This window comes from Pezoporus flaviventris, unplaced genomic scaffold, assembly GCF_033815535.1.
Source record: "Pezoporus flaviventris isolate CSIRO_AGI_PZ_B2104156 unplaced genomic scaffold, CSIRO_AGI_Pfla_v1 ptg000013l, whole genome shotgun sequence".
Lineage (NCBI taxonomy): Eukaryota > Metazoa > Chordata > Aves > Psittaciformes > Psittacidae > Pezoporus > Pezoporus flaviventris.
This window is the reverse complement of record NW_026892561.1, coordinates 12492948-12508645: the sequence shown is the minus strand read 5'-3', so window position 1 is coordinate 12508645 and position 15698 is coordinate 12492948. Positions and strand designations below refer to the sequence as shown.

Below are 15698 nucleotides of genomic sequence, written 5' to 3'. Positions count from 1 at the left end.
TAAGTCCATGGGATTAATTGCAATATAAATAATTGAGACCCTTTCTTTGAGTGCCATACTTGAGTAATTTGTTATTTACGTCATTGTAAGAACTGAGTATCATTATTTTTAATCCTATACTATTTACTAAAAATGCAGCCTGACTGCGCTTAACCTTTCAAGTACAGCAGGAGGAGTAAGCCTTGCCCAGTGTAGTTACAGTCTCGAGCTGGTCCAGAAAGGCAGCTCTGAAAGCAGGTAAGAAGTGGCAGGAAAGCATTTTGCTAGAGGAACATTCGATCGGTGGGAAACATGCATGTATAGGCAGGGGAGAAACACACCACTGGTGATCCTGGTAATCCACCTGCACTGCCAGTGACTGAGTGATGTTCCTTAAATATCTCAGAAGAAATTGTTGCTGATAACAGATCACAGAGAAGAGAATAAAATTATTTGGATAGTAAGGCTGGGGACAACTTTACACGCACAAGGATCCACAACAATTCCTGTATTTGAAGTGAAGATTCAGAAAGGAGAGGAACAGCAATAGCTACAATAGTATGAGCTGATCCAAGCATTAGTATCTGAAGCCTTTCCAAACTGCTTTGAACTGTATTGGAAGATTTATGCTTTCAGACGTTTAGAGCCTTGCATCTGGCAAACCCATGTTAGCAGGTATGCTCATGGAAATGCTAGCAGTTGAGCTATCAGTAAATTACTTGCCAGTTCCCAGTGGGTACATGGTTTGGACCTTTCCAGAAAGCCAGTATTAGCAATTAAAGTCGTATAAAAGTCTTCACTGCTGTTTGTGCACAAAAGTTTCTCTAGAGCTTAGGCACTGGTAGGAGAAGAGTGAAAGTTATTTTCATGAGGACCAAAAGAAGGCAAATCTGCTTATACCCAATTAGCATTGTCACATTGTTTGCTTGTGACTGAACACTAACTTGCTCCAAATAATCACATCTTTACTTCTGACCACATCTTTACTACTTCTCTCCATCCCCTTTCCCCCCAAAAGCCCAAAGAGCATGCATCTGTGGCTTCCCTCCTTGACTCAGCATTTCTCAGAAAGCAGAGTTTTGGCTTTTATGTGCATGGAAAGCTTCCCACACAACACAGTGAGTTTGGATGAATAAAGGAACGACTCTGTGCACTCCTTAGCTGATCTTATGGCTGTTTGCTCTGGTAGCTCCTCCGTGAGGTGCAGTGAAGGTGGTGGGATGAGATCCTGAGGGGAATGAAAACACAGGGGAGACTTTTGCCAGCACCAGCACTACGGGCATGGCTGGGGAGCACAGATGGGATCAGTTCAGATAGGGCAAGTGATTCCTCTGGTTCAGTGGCAAATGGAAGGGTGCATGAATACTGAGTAATTATGGAATGCTGCAGGATGAAACCACTGGAGAGTAGGAACTCACATAAAGCTCTTGCTAACTGGATATAAAACCTGCAGTGCCATGTTTGTTTGAAAGAGCATTGACGTCTTTTGGTTAAGAGGAAGCATTTCTTAGCAGTTTCAGTTCTGCTTCTCCTATCAGCTTCATAGCAACGAAATCCAGAGTCAGGCAAAAGGTGACTATTTCTTGTCAATAAAGTAGGACGACCACTGCAGACAGGCAAGTTCCTCTTTCATTCGTTCATGGCACATTGGAAAGGAAATCTCCCATCCTTCTTGTTAAATTTGTCAGAAGGGAACACAGTTTTGGCTGGGCAGATCCCCCAGTTCCCACCTGGAATGGATCCCACATTGCTGGTGTTTAGACAGAGGCACAGTGAATTACTCCTAGCCACGGTTTTCAAAGAATTTCTCAAAAAATTTGGGTACAAAAAACGTGTTTAAGGAATGAATGGTAAATAGGGTTGGTTTGTTTGTGTTTTGGTCTGGGCTTGGATTTTTTTTCTACCTTTAGCACAAACAGACGCATTCTGCAAGGAATAATTGCAGTTTGTGGAGAAATGAAATTCCTCATACATTAAAGCTGTTGAATAGCTGCACTAAATAACAGTTCCTGAAAACTCACACCATCCAGAAGGGCCTTAGAAAGGGTGACAAGTCAGAAGGATTGACCAGACCCTCACATTTGATGTTATGCCAATCCAGAGCACAGCCTGCTTGATGCTCCCGCCTGAGTAGCCTGGCTGCGCCAGGAGGAGCTCCTGCCTTCCCTGCAGTTAGCTGTGTGTGCAAGGGGAGGGGTGCGTGAGAATAGCACCTACTTTTTTATCAGTTATAGCCAAACTAACCATTGTTCCATGAGAGATACTTTTGACATCGGTTGATATTTATCTCTGTGAGGATTCTGTGCTCTTTTTTTTAAGAGCCTTTATTTCACTTTCTTAAACCTCTGCTGGATATCATGTAATTATACTTTGCGTCTTTCATCTTCAAAGCATATTAATCCAGTTAATCATTTAAAACCCAAACTCAGGCTTGCTGCTGGCAGTGGGGTGGTACCAGTTCCAACGTGGCAGTGGCTCTGGGGGCAGGGAACGGTGCATCACGGTGCAGACGGTGCTTTCCCACACTGCTGTCCCCACCTCACATCCCTCCTGGGGTGGCTCAGCTATGGCAGCAAGGGGACAAGTCCTTCCACACTGCTCTTCATGTAGGAGCAACACGGCTAAGGGCGAGATACACGTGCGGGGCTGCCGCCAGCGAGCGCAGCTTTGGCACCCGTTCAGAGGTTACACTCCCTTTGCGGATGAGACAAGAACACCGTGTAAAGCAGTGATTACTCTGCAGTTAGTCATAAACCAGTACGGTGGCTGGTTCACTGAAACAAAATCACATCTCAATAACTTATCCTAGGTTTTCCAAATGAAAAGTTCAGCTACCACTCACAGGCAAACAGGATTAAACCACTGATTGCTATGCATTACTTCCCAGTGATCCACCTACTCCAAGTGGTGTAATCTCAGGTGTTGTTTACTCACCCAATGTTTCTCCCCTGCCTGGTATTTACTTACCAATCAACTGCCTCCCCATTTTCATTCCTGCAGGAGATCTCAGCTGCCCACAGGGGCGCGGAGCAGAGAAGCACTAGCAAAGCATGGGGACACCACGCAGATCTCGCGGGCATTTTGGTTTCTCGGCTGCACAGGGCGAGCACTGGGTAGGCTCTAAAAGGAGAAGCTGCGTTGCATTAACTGTCAGCTGATGCTGTGCAATGAAACCAATACACCCCGGGACAGCAGAGCCAGCCTGGACGTCAGGCTTCCAGGTCCTGGCAGTGGGGCCAGGGCTCCCATGAGGCACTGGAAACTGCTCATGGGCAATAAAATAGCAGAATAAGGATTGTCAAGTTACGTTTTTGAGGAAACTTCCCCCCGTATTTTAGGAGGTGCTATTCTGACTATTTAGAGTATTTACGGTATTCTGTTAAAAAAAAAAAGCAAAGCCGCAGATAGGGAAACCCTTTTTGTTTTCCTTTCATTGCTGCAAGGCTGAAGTATGAATTTTTTACAACAGTCTGAAAAGAACTCAGTGTTCAGACAAGCAAAACAAAACCATCTCACTGCGACTGCACCAGCCCTTGAAGCCAGCGCAGCTTTGTACCCTTCCTTAAAGATGGTTTCTGGTGAAGCGCTGAGCTGTGCTCCGCTCTGGGGGCCTTCATCTGCCCGTGGGGACTGAGCCCGCAGGGACTGGCAGGCAGAGAAATGCTCTGAGCCACAGCAATTTGCTTTCAATTAGTTAATATGGGTTTTTAAATTATCTTCTAAGTGCATTAGCCTGTCTCTTAGGAGCAAACATGCTTGAATTGAGCAATTTTACATCTGATAAGCTTTTAGCAACTCACACATAAAAAGCTTCGATTTATATTTTGTTGTGTAAAGTATTCTTTCTCCCTCCTCGTTATGCTTACATTAAAAGGTGATGATTTACATTAAAAGATGTTGATACCAAGTATGGGATATTTCAGCCTTAGCAAAAATCTAGTGCAGTAAGTTCTGGATATTTTAGCATATCAGAAATCCTCACAACCTCTGCAGTATTTTATCTCCTTTCTAGTATAGCCTCTCCAACACTGTAATAGATGTGTAAATGGGGTGTGTTTGACAGCAGCAGGGTAAACCTGAACAGGGCTTAGCACAAACACAGTCAAACATAAGCGATCTCAGAAAGCCAGGATTTTGGAGACGTTGGTCAAGACCTGAATTTCGCTGTTCAGACTGGCTTCTGATCCCTTTTGTAGATCAGAACTGTGCTGTGAGGAAATGCTTTCAACCAGATGAGCTCAGCCTGTATTTTCTTCTTGCTCTTGGGAATTGCAGCGTGCACAGAGGAGTTAACAAAACACGCTACATTCCAAGCACGTGACAGCTGCCTCCATTTTCTCTTTGGGATTTACACCTGCTCACCTCTCCACCCCTCACAGAAGAATTGCTTTGGTACTCACTGCTTCCACTCAGCCTCAGTGCATCCAAGGTGCATGATGTGGGGCAGCCCTAGGGCCATGGAGTGCATGCTGGGCTCTGCCTGCTAATGGGGGGCTCTGCCATGCGGGTCACTGACCAAACTTTGCTGGCCCCTGCATGAAAATAGGGAGGGCTGAGCACATTGCACATGCAGAGCCTGACAGCAGCTGGAAGAGCTGGGAGCCAGAGGTGGTGACAGTTTGTTCTTGGTGCCAGGGAACATCAGGAAATGTATGCAGAGGTGCAGGCTTGGCCTGGCAGACTGCCTGTGGGGTCACGGGTGTGAACGCTGCCTGCCCTCTGCACTGCTGCACCTGCGGTAACTGAGTGCACTGGGACATGTGGGACTCAGAAAGAGATGACAGAGGGGAAACTCAGTGAAGGTCTATGCAGACAGGACTAACGCAAAGATAATGAACAAGACAGACCAGTTTACTGTTACTCATGGCATATGATCTGTCCCCCATACTTTTAAATCTCTATCACAGCTGCTACTAACATAATAATAGCTTTCAAAAGCGTTTTTGATTCCCATCAGGACTTTGCAATTTATAATGAAGATATTTCCATTATCTCAGGTAACCACAGAAATAAAGGCCATAAACATCGTTTGTTTCATTGACTGAGTATAACTCAGGCTTCCGTCAAATTCCATTACAACTGTGATATATTTTCTCTGTAGATCAAGGATGTAGAAGTCCTCAACTGTGAATATGGCAAGAACACAATTAAGTTCCTTCGCCTTCATAGAGAAGGGAAGAAGCACTTTGTTAAAGAAGTGGAAGTGTGCACACATCTCCGGCTGACTTCTTGTCATGAGTACCTGGATGGAAACAACTCTGCTGTGATACCTACAGACACCATAAAGAATATTGTCCTTGTGTTGGCCAAGAAAAATGGGGTATTTTTTATTTTTTAACTAACCTTGCTGTTTCTTATGACTTCATTTGGAAGTGTTTGTTATAATAACCTTTTACTTTCTAAATACAACAAAAGGATCTCCCTGCCACTAACATGTCAGATCAGCGCTAGAGACCTTCAGTGATTTGGGAGAAAATTTTTCCTCCTCCAGTCTTTATCCTGTGGACTCCTCCTTAGTTTTCCAAAGCCTTTTATTTTCTCACAGAACTAGCAGTAGTTTTTGTAGATTTGTCGTAGAGGACCCATCTTTTTAAATTTAATAGCATATAATACTGCACTATCCCTATATAGCATTTTAAACAGAAGGTCTCAATGTATGTGTGAGTCTTCTTAATTCTGTTAAATGTGTACTTACCTCCCTCAATTGCATCTATCATAATCTGTAGCGTAAATTGTCTGTCTCAGTAATGAAATCTCACCTTTAGCCTGCAAAGCTTAATCAGAATATTGCTATGATTATTTCAGCATTGTATCCTCAAAGCAGAAAGCTTCTCTAGCAGTTTTTCCAAGGACTGCAGATTGTTATACCACAGAATGGGAGATTTTTGACACGACTCTAGTTGTTATTTGCAGTGTGCGCTGCAAGCTGATCAAACGACTAGGCACAGTGTACAACACCAAAAATGAGAGAAATCTGTATTTTTACCAACACCCATCCTTCCCAAATATTTGTAACAATCAGAACAATCTGCTCTCATACACGAGGTAATTGCTTCTTTTTAATAATTCTGGTTTTTGTCTTAGATAGCAACTTTAGAACAATTCGCTATAGATATCTGCCAACACTTCATGACAACATTTTGCCAAGTGGCGTACGTCAAAACCTACGTTCAAGAAGTACCATGGCAACGTCTAGAAGAGGTATCTAAAATACCAATACATTCCATTTGCTATTCTGAAGCCATTCATCACTCTCTTCGTTCTTGTTTTCAAGTTAAGATAGCATTTACTGCACTTTTACTTAAATGTAAATTACAGTGTAAATTCTTATCTTGCAGAATGGTGTTCCCCACATCCACTCATTCATACATGTTCCTAACGGGATCCGCTTTTGTGAGGCTGAGCAGTGCCGAAATGGTGAGAAAAGAATTTGCAGTTTCTCCTACTGTAAATATTTCTGCCAATGAGATGTGAAAATGTTTTAGAGATAGCTAAAGGTGTTACAGGGCTTACAGCACAGTAAACTGTTCCAGAGGTCTAAAACAAAGAATACCTTTATAGTCTAATTTGGCAGTCCTTGACCTCTGAGGCATGGCTGAAAAGCTAATGTAGCTCATATTTGTGTATATATATCCTAAACAAATAATGCTCAACAGCACATCCAGCAGAAGTGCTATATGCTGTGACAGGGTTTAATAGCATTCTGAGAATAGTCTGCTTACTTTTTACATTATACTATATTTTGCAGTCTCACTATTATTGTTATCCTACAGAGAATGCATCATGAAACCTCACACTGTAGGTCAGTTGCCTAGTTTGCACTTATTTTTGAAACCCTGTCAACATGCCTTGGTTTTATTTCTAAGCAAGATGCAGTTTCATTGCTGTGAACCAGATTGGCTTGAACACGGTGAGCACTCAGGTCTACATGCAAACAGTTTTTCACATGAAAATACTTCAGAGTGCACTTACTAGTTTTGTATGCCATGCATCAACAAAGCACCATTTGGCTTCACTAATTGTTTTATGATACTTAAAAGACACAGGCTTTCAAGCTCAACTGTCCATAAATTGGCATTCCAAAGGGAGTATAAAAATCCTCTCTTTTTGCTATGACTCAACATGAAAGTAAATTTAATCTCACTGTGTTAGTGTTTCTTTTAACCCACCTTTCAGACTACTCGGAAATGAACTGAGACCACTACATCATTTCACACAGTGGGTTTAGAGGATTTAGACATTAGTTCGGTACCTATCTGTTACTGCCCTAGTGTAACTTAGACTATCTCCCATCCTACCCTCTCTCTCTGTTTTCCAATGTGTCAAGGTTAGGACCAGTGGTGAGACCAGTTTCTGGCAGACAGGACACAAGTCCTGAGAGGCACATTTGAGTGCTATCCCTGTGTTCCTACTGAAAGAGAAGAGAGAGCCCGTACATGTCTCCAGTGTCTCTTAGCCTAACACTAGCTATGTTAACTACTGCTGTATTTTTGGCAGCCTTAATAGTATAAACTGGTTTCTGGGAAATGGTAAGAAGGAAACCTGAATTTAAAAAATAAAGAAGAGTTTATGCTTTCCTGAAAAGCTGCTGCTCTTAATGTACAGATTGAAATGAATTTTTCATCATCTTGAAAATCCAGCATGAAATTCTTCAATTTCAGGTTTTACACAAACAAAACAAGCCTGTAAGGCTTACTGAAGAAACCACATTTCCTTCTTGGCCTTCCCTTCATGTAGCCCTCTAGCTGTTTCTCTAGGATTCCCTGCCTAGGTGAACAATAACCGAAGAGAAGATTTCAAATCTGTTTTATTTTTCTCATAAGAGAACCTTCTCTATCTTTAGCATCCTCCTATGCACCTATCAGCCAGGCAAAGAAATTTATTTCTGTTAATCCTCTTTTAACACTTTTCTCATCATTAAAAGAAACCCAGTGAGACTTAATAGAATTACAGGCTTATCTTTTTTTGCCATTATATCTGCTGATGAAAGGCTCAGAGTTTCTTAGAAACTGAAAACATCATAAGTAACTTAACAGAGTCAACATTTGGCACCTGAAGACACAGCGCAAAAAATGCTGAAAGCACAGCACGAGCTGTTCACCTTGGAAGCTTTGTCTATGCATTATATTCTTCAGTGCAAGTTTCAGGGTGATTGCTACACAGCCAGCCAGCCTGCCTTTCAGTAAATCATTCATCACAAGTAGCTTTTTCTAACAAGGCCATGGATTTGAATAGGAGATAAATATGTCTCCAGGTTCACTGACAGAATCTACAATACATTAATACCTTTGCATTACAATCTTACACCCAAGCAATGAATTCATCAAGATCTGGACAAACCCCAAAATATCCTGTCCAAGGACAGTCTCTTCTTTAGATTTTATTAAAGTTTTAGTAAACAGCAGGGGGGTGTAGCCAAAATTATGGATATATCTCCTTGGACTCATTAAAAAAAACAAGAGAAAAAATACACAAAAAGCAGTTTTGACAACATCCAGTGACAGAGCAGTTTAAAAAAACCCCAAACCTCTAAACAATCATGTCATTTAGAGATCACAATGGAATTATTTCCAGTATAAATCCTGCAAAGACACAATTTCAAGACCAAGTCTCTCAGTCTTCCTAGTCCAAGGCAGGATTACTATGCATCACATATATTCAAGGATTAATTTTTAACTAGGTAGTGTGAGCACCAAGAGCAGCACAGAAACAGCACCCTGGGCTTCTGACACTGACTATCTGTTCAGGCTCTGAACAAGCCTGCATGCCTCAAGGTCTCTCTTTTCTGAATCTGCATTTTTTTGGCAGCTCTGGTCAGTGAAATTTTCAGCTATCATCAGTTTGGTGTGCACCAAACACCTGACCACGTGAAACTGTTTAGCTGCCAGCCAAAAGGGTTGTCAGAAGAAAAAGTTCAGAGCACAACTTTTTGACTGCTTGGTCTTCAGAAGATGATACTCCACTCATGCAGCAGTGATCCACAACAGCACATTTTATAAATAGTGGCTGCAAGAAAAACCAGTCAGTTTGAACCTGTGGGTGGCATCTGTATAGGTGGCAGGTCCTGCTAATTAGCTGAACAGCAGGATTTGCATTGGCTCCTTGCCCTCTCGTTCTTATGGATGCAAAACTCACAACAGACTTTCTGCCAGAGGCTCCAAGTCTTTGCACTGTGAGTTTTCTATGCTTGTCTGTGTTGTTAGAAAAGGCTCACCACATCTTTTCTGTACACTGCAGCACTAGTAGCCTATTTAGTTTCCCTTTAGAGCAATTAGTAGCCCCTGAACAGATCAGTAACAGCCAACCCAAAGCATGTCAAGGAGGTGAGATAGGGGATGTCCTCAGCTCTCCTTGACTACAGCTCAGGGGTTTTCTGTTTTCTAGATTGAACTCTGATTGCAGTAGTTTCTGTTTTGTTTCTTACCTCTCTGCTAACATCTGTGTGCAGAAAGTAATTTTTAAAAGTAGTTAGGCTTGCAAGAGGAGCACATGAGTAGGTCCTGAAAAGACAGCTTCATAAGTAAGCACACAGAGGTTTCTTTCTCACTGCCTGAAAAGGAGCTCATACTGTCTCATGTTTTTGGGTCACAGGTCCTCTGGTTGTTTTTGCTGGAATTAAAGACCTGAAACTTATGAAGACAACACAGTCTGGATTTGAAGGCTTCTGTAAGAATGAATACACTACACTTCCTGAAAGAAATGACAGGATTTTATGTGGAGAGCTCTTCTGCAAATGGTCATATGGCGAATGCAAGGACTTTGACTTTGACTGCATATGGTATGCATCATATCAAATAATGTTTATTACCTGACCTATGATCCCAAAGTCCCTCTATACAATACAGCAGCTGTAAGGGCGAGAACTGCAGTTGCTGCGCACCAGCCAACACCCCAGATCTCAGTGGAAGTGTTATCACTTGTACAGGGGGGGAGAGACACCCTTTGGGGGTGCTCCTCTCTTTGATGGCTCACCAACAGAGAGTATTTAAATGGACAGTTCAGTGTTCAATACAGAGCACTTCAGGGGAACAAACAACTAATTTGTTAAATACTTTCAGTGAACTATAGAGCTAGGGGAGAGGAACTCGGGGGGGGGGGGGGGGGGGGGGGAGATGACAGGACACAGAAATTGTTCTTCCATAAAACTCCATGTGCTATGTATTCGTCAGAACAGAGAGAGAAAATAAATGTTAAAAAAACCAACAACAAGGACAACAGCAAACCCACAGTAAAGCATTATGGATCTAAACAGACAGCTGATATGAGGTTTTGTAAGAACCTGTGTTACCTCTAGGAATAAAATCCGTGAATGTATCCTTGAAGCGTTTGCTGGGCCACCTGACTGTGGGGAATATTCACCCTCTTACCAGAAAACTGTCAACTGCATCCAGATGCATGTCCTTTGCAAAGTACCACAGGTATTTTCATTCCTCTTGCTGATGTTTTACTTTAATGAATGTTAACCAGACCACTTGAGAAGACCAAAATGAGGCTAGTATTTCCTCTGGCAGTTCTAGGTAAGACTGGAAATTGTTTGGTGGTACAGCTAGATGGTCTGAAAAAAACGTGAACACACTGAGAAGTTCCCATGCTGCTCCCCAGCTGTGAACACAATGGGGGACAACATATCACTCAGTGCTTGGCAGGACATAAGTAAAAGTGAAAGGAGTGCTACAGCATTGTGTACGCATTCCATAGACCCCATACATGGGGTGGGGAGGGAGTGTTTGCATTGCTTTTTTTTACAGTGAGTGAAAATACCAGCAGACTGTTGGCTAGAAAGGTGCCCTAACTCATTGTCTCATCTATTGCCTTGGTTTCAGGTACAAGTCATAGAAGTCGTCTTGAACAACACTTTTTATAATGTTGTAGACATGAAGAATCTAGGCTTGACCAATGACAAAGAAGTAAGTAAATGCTGCAAGCACAACTTGTCTGGACTCTAGAAATACTCAGCCTTAAGGCATAGCAGCAGTTCTGCATAGAACAGGGTTAAAAGGAGCAAATTTTCTCTCCCAGCCCAGTGAAAGCTGCACCTTACTTCTGAAAGAGATTTACACTGATTACACAGGAAAGATAACTGCCTTTCTGTGTTGTTGAGAAAAGCTAAAGGAGTACAGTGGAATGCTTTGTCTATCAAAGGGATCTGTAACAGAGACTACCATCTGAAAAAATCATTCCTGTTTTCACCAGCACTTTGACTTTTGGTTATAATATCAACCTGTGCAGTTTTAACCAAGCAGAACGCATCACGGCATCCTTTCACATAGCCAGGTAGTGTGAAAAGACAGCCCACTATGGCCCTTCCTGCTCCACTGGCAGCACTGAGCTGCCAGGGAACATCCTTGGTGCAGTGGGGTTACAAGCAGATTAGCTAGACCATAGGCTAACCGAGTGACTGAAGATCAGCATTCTACAGGAGCAGTGAAGGGATGTTTTTGTAGCTGTTAGGAGCCAAAGCAGATTGGTCCAACACTGGACAAGGTATCAGCCTGTGATCAGGCAGAGGGTCAGAGATGTAGGGGATGAGATACATTTGCTTCTCCTTCCACAGCTGCTCTAGCTGACAGCCAAGCCCAGCTGAAAGTCTCTTATGTTACCCTTGTGTGACAGAGAGAAACTGGGTTATTCCATTTTGCATCAGTGGTCTATAGTGTTTATGCTCTAGTCACCCTCCCTAAGTCTTGTGATTTTGCTATCCTATCCTTGCTGTCTTTCAGGTGGACATTATAGATCCACTTTATCTTGAGATAGCATCTACCATTGGTGTTCGTAAGAGAAGGAAAGGGCCTGGACATGATTTTATGAATTGGTGAACAGCTGTAGTTTCTGCTGTGATGTTGTTGGCACATCCCTGTCTCAGAAATGACTTTTTTGTTTGTGCTCGTCTCCCTCAGGTTCTGGTTCCAGTGGAAACTCCTTATGGCTCCTGCGCTTGCACACTTGGCAGGAAGACATTCTTAGAAGCACAAGTCCATATGCTAAAAGATGAAAGGCAAAATCTGTTTGGACTGGCAGCTGCCCAAAGAAACTAAAGTTCTTGACTACACTCACACCTTCCTGATAAACTTAGTAGTATGGCTTTCCTATCAACATATACTTCATATTGGCTGCTTCCATTGCTGACTAATTTTCCCACTATGAACTCCTGAGATTAGGATTTCTGAAGGACCCTCGGGAATTCAGAAATCAAAGTCTGTCCCTGAATCTCAGTGTGATTTGCAGATTAAAATCCCCTATGCTCTTTTGGAAATCCCAGCTGGAAACATTACAGTAAATTAATTTTTAAACCAGCTATTCCCAGACCTCTTAATGAAACAATTAACTTGATAATGTCTATAACATGGTTTTGTCATGTAAAATCAGCAACTCTGTATATTCTATTTATTAATGATCCTTTAGTAAAATGAATATACAGGCACAAGAGCAGATGTTTCATTGACGTAACCTGTCATGACCCTTTAATGCCACACTGCTCTACAGGGCTGAGGTTCTGACCCTGTAACTGCACAGGGAATCAGACACTGATTTCTTTGTGAAGGAAATGAAGAAAAAAAAAAAAACAAAAAGGAAAAGAAATGAAAGTCTCTCTCGTATCTCCTTTGAGGTGTGAATAGTAACAGCTGTTGACTAATTTCTCTGCATGTATTCTGACTGCATGGCCCCTGCTGCTACTAATCAGACTACACAGTTACTATATAACTACTTTCATATTAATCCCTGAGGTGTTTGAGGTTTTGGGCTATCTAATTAAATAGTTTTCCTAAATCTGATATGACTCATGACTTCTGAGCAGGCAGGAATCAACCTAAGTAACCCTATTACTTTTGGGAGGGGTAGGAAGAAAGCTAGACAGACAGACAATGTGTATCTTACTTTAGTTATGCCAGGTGATAACTTTGAACATAGAGATAAAACTATACAGCCAACAGTTCTCATCTTGCAAACTGAGGCTACCATATTTGAAACAGAACTTCTGACAGCTTCAAGACACTGTTCTCATTTTCTGAGTGTCATTTTCACAGATTCCATGTGACAAAGTGCAAATCCAATGGGAATTGCCCAGTTACTTTTGAAAACCACAATTCAGTTGTTTTTGTGCTTTCTCAGTTTGGCAAACCTGCAACGTTCCTCTGGGTACAATCATTAAATTCACAGGCACTGAAAATGAGGAGCATGTCCTGCACTGTGTGACATTTTGAGGTGCTTTGTAAGATAGGAACTTGCTTTGGTGAGCAAGACATACCAGATGCAAAGGGAAGACACTGCTCACAAGCCTGAGATCTCTCCTGAAAAACAACAGGACAAATGACATTACAAAGTGAGGCTCTCCCAGATATGCTGCTCTCTGGTCACTAGGAAATTCCAAAAGTTTTATTTGCAACACTTTCAGCTTTTGCCAGGGACATTCTTTCATACCTCGTTAGATTGTGTTGTGTTGTACTTGCGGGCTAATGTCTTGCTACTTCTGCCATTTTCAAGTGCTTGTAATTTATTAATGTATCTTTTAAGGGCAAATAAAGAGCAACATCAAAAGAACAAACTAGTATTTGACTATTTACCAAATAAGAAATGAAACCATTTACTACCTATATAGAAATGCAAACACTGTAAGTAAAGAAATATGTTTTAGTTCAGCCAGTTTTACCTCAAAAAGTGACCAGTCCTGTTCCAAATGACAATTCACTATCAGTAGATGGAAAAAGAGATGAAAAAGGATCTTACTGAATATTCTGGCATTTACCTCTTTCTAAACAAGGCAGATCTTCACAATGCACTTCCTCTCTACCTTATGAGAAATTTATTGTATTAGGCAGAAAGTTTCCTTTGTTACTATTTGTGCTTCATTTGTGGGCTTGTAAGGTAACAGTGGACTAACCTTCCTGGCAGAACAAGGACACAATGCAGCAAGTACTTGTTTGTTCAGACTTTCCTGTGGCAACAAGCACACATGGACACTCATGCAATGTGGTTTCTGTAAACCTTTACAGACATGCAGATTTTCATCAAGTCTGTAAAGGCACTTCAGCACAGCTCCATGCAGCACTGAAAACTCGAGTCACTTACGTGGGCAGACTGCTTCTAAAGAAAGTACTTAAGCAATCGGAAGAAGGCCAAATTTTTCATATGCAATTAGATTCACATAAAAATAGCATAAATAATTCTCAGAAATGGGACTTAGCCAGACTTATCTGGGCCTGAAACCTGACCAAGTTTCCACTGGCTTCATTAGATTCAGTCTCCACAACGGACTTGCATTATTTTAATTGAAAGGTATTTTTTGTTTCAGTTCCTGTCCTGAGGAGCTGTTCAAGTTGTTTACTGTGTTCTACTCAGAGGCAGCAGTGATGCTTTGCTGGTGAAATCATACTTGATGAAAATAAGCAGCAGCTAGCAGATCACAGAATTAGCATTTAAATACAACTTCTTGCTGATAACATGAACTTTGCTGGTCCTGGGCTACATCCCAGTAGTTTCTAGGGCCTGGAGCCTTCTACCAAGAAATATGGTGTTTCATGTATGCAAACAATCATTTTAGCGTCTGATTCTTTCACATCCTGTTTCTGTTCAATTCTGATAGCTGCCCACGACAGTCCAACAGCTATCCTTCTCAGTTGCTGACCATGCTCCAAAACCAACCAATATCACACAGATAAAATGCACTAGCTAAACTCATTAGCCAGTTTTTTAAACAGAGATAAAGTATCACTGTCAGGGTCAGTACAAGTGATCTGTCTTCACTGGCTGTATTACTCTATACATATATTCAGGCTACCTGTTTTCCAACCACATTTAAACCTTTGAAGGGACCAAAAAAATCCCTTTCTGGCTAGAAATCCCCAAATAAATAATTCTGAAGTTAGAATTCTGCAATTTGTGTGCATACAACAGCCAGCTATTTTCTTCCTGAAAGTGCACAGCTGTACCTAAAAAGGAAACCTATTAAATGTCTCCAGATATAGGATCAAAAATGTAAACTCACATCTCAGCTATAATTACGATATAAACTGTTTTCTGAGATTGATCCTTACCATTCATAGCAAGCTGGTCCCATATACACATACATATTAGAAGGTATACATATAAATTAGAAAAGACATTATAAATTGCACTTACTAGATCTGATGATGTAGGACCAATCTATAGCAATCAAATAAGAAACAACACAAGATGGTGTTAGTTGTTACATAAATTTATTACAGACTTACAAACTCTCCACTGCATTGAGTTGAAGCCTGCTACATCCTCCTCAAGGTTCATACCAAATTACACCCCAGGAAAGCAGTTCACCTCTGCCAGGCTCACAAAAAAACAAGTGATGGACAGAACCAGGAAAGGGGCACATACCCTATAGGTGCCTGCCAGAGAGAGCTGGAGGAGTACTTCATGGACTTCTGTGGCAGAAGCAAACATAATCATTCAGTCCTGTTAGCTGACCATAGCAGGTCAGGTATTGCTGCAAGTAAGTGCTTCCCTGTGGGGATGAGCATTTGTAGCCCAGGCCCCAACGGATGGACGTGCACAGGAGAGCCAGCCTAGAAGTGGAACATAAGGTAACAGAAGAGAGAGAGACACTAGAAGATAAGCACAAAGATGAGGGGGAGGAAAAAAAGGGGGGGAAATACACTCATAGTAAAAAATATCAGACAAATCAAAGTCGCAGAAAATAAAATAATAATTAAAAAAAATTAATAAATCAGTGAGGACATCTCTCCCAT

The 15698-nt window shown here is 41.7% G+C and overlaps 1 protein-coding gene across 1 annotated transcript in view; it reads right to left on the bottom strand.

The window, feature by feature from the left end:
- The window catches only part of DNASE2B (deoxyribonuclease 2 beta), a 33443-nt gene that overhangs the window by 6815 nt on the left and 10930 nt on the right, over positions 1 to 15698 (bottom strand). Inside the window, exon 2 of the mRNA XM_061451630.1 lies at positions 2947 to 3099. Coding sequence (XP_061307614.1) covers positions 2947 to 3099 — 153 coding nt within the window. The remainder of the gene's footprint in view (positions 1 to 2946; positions 3100 to 15698) is intronic.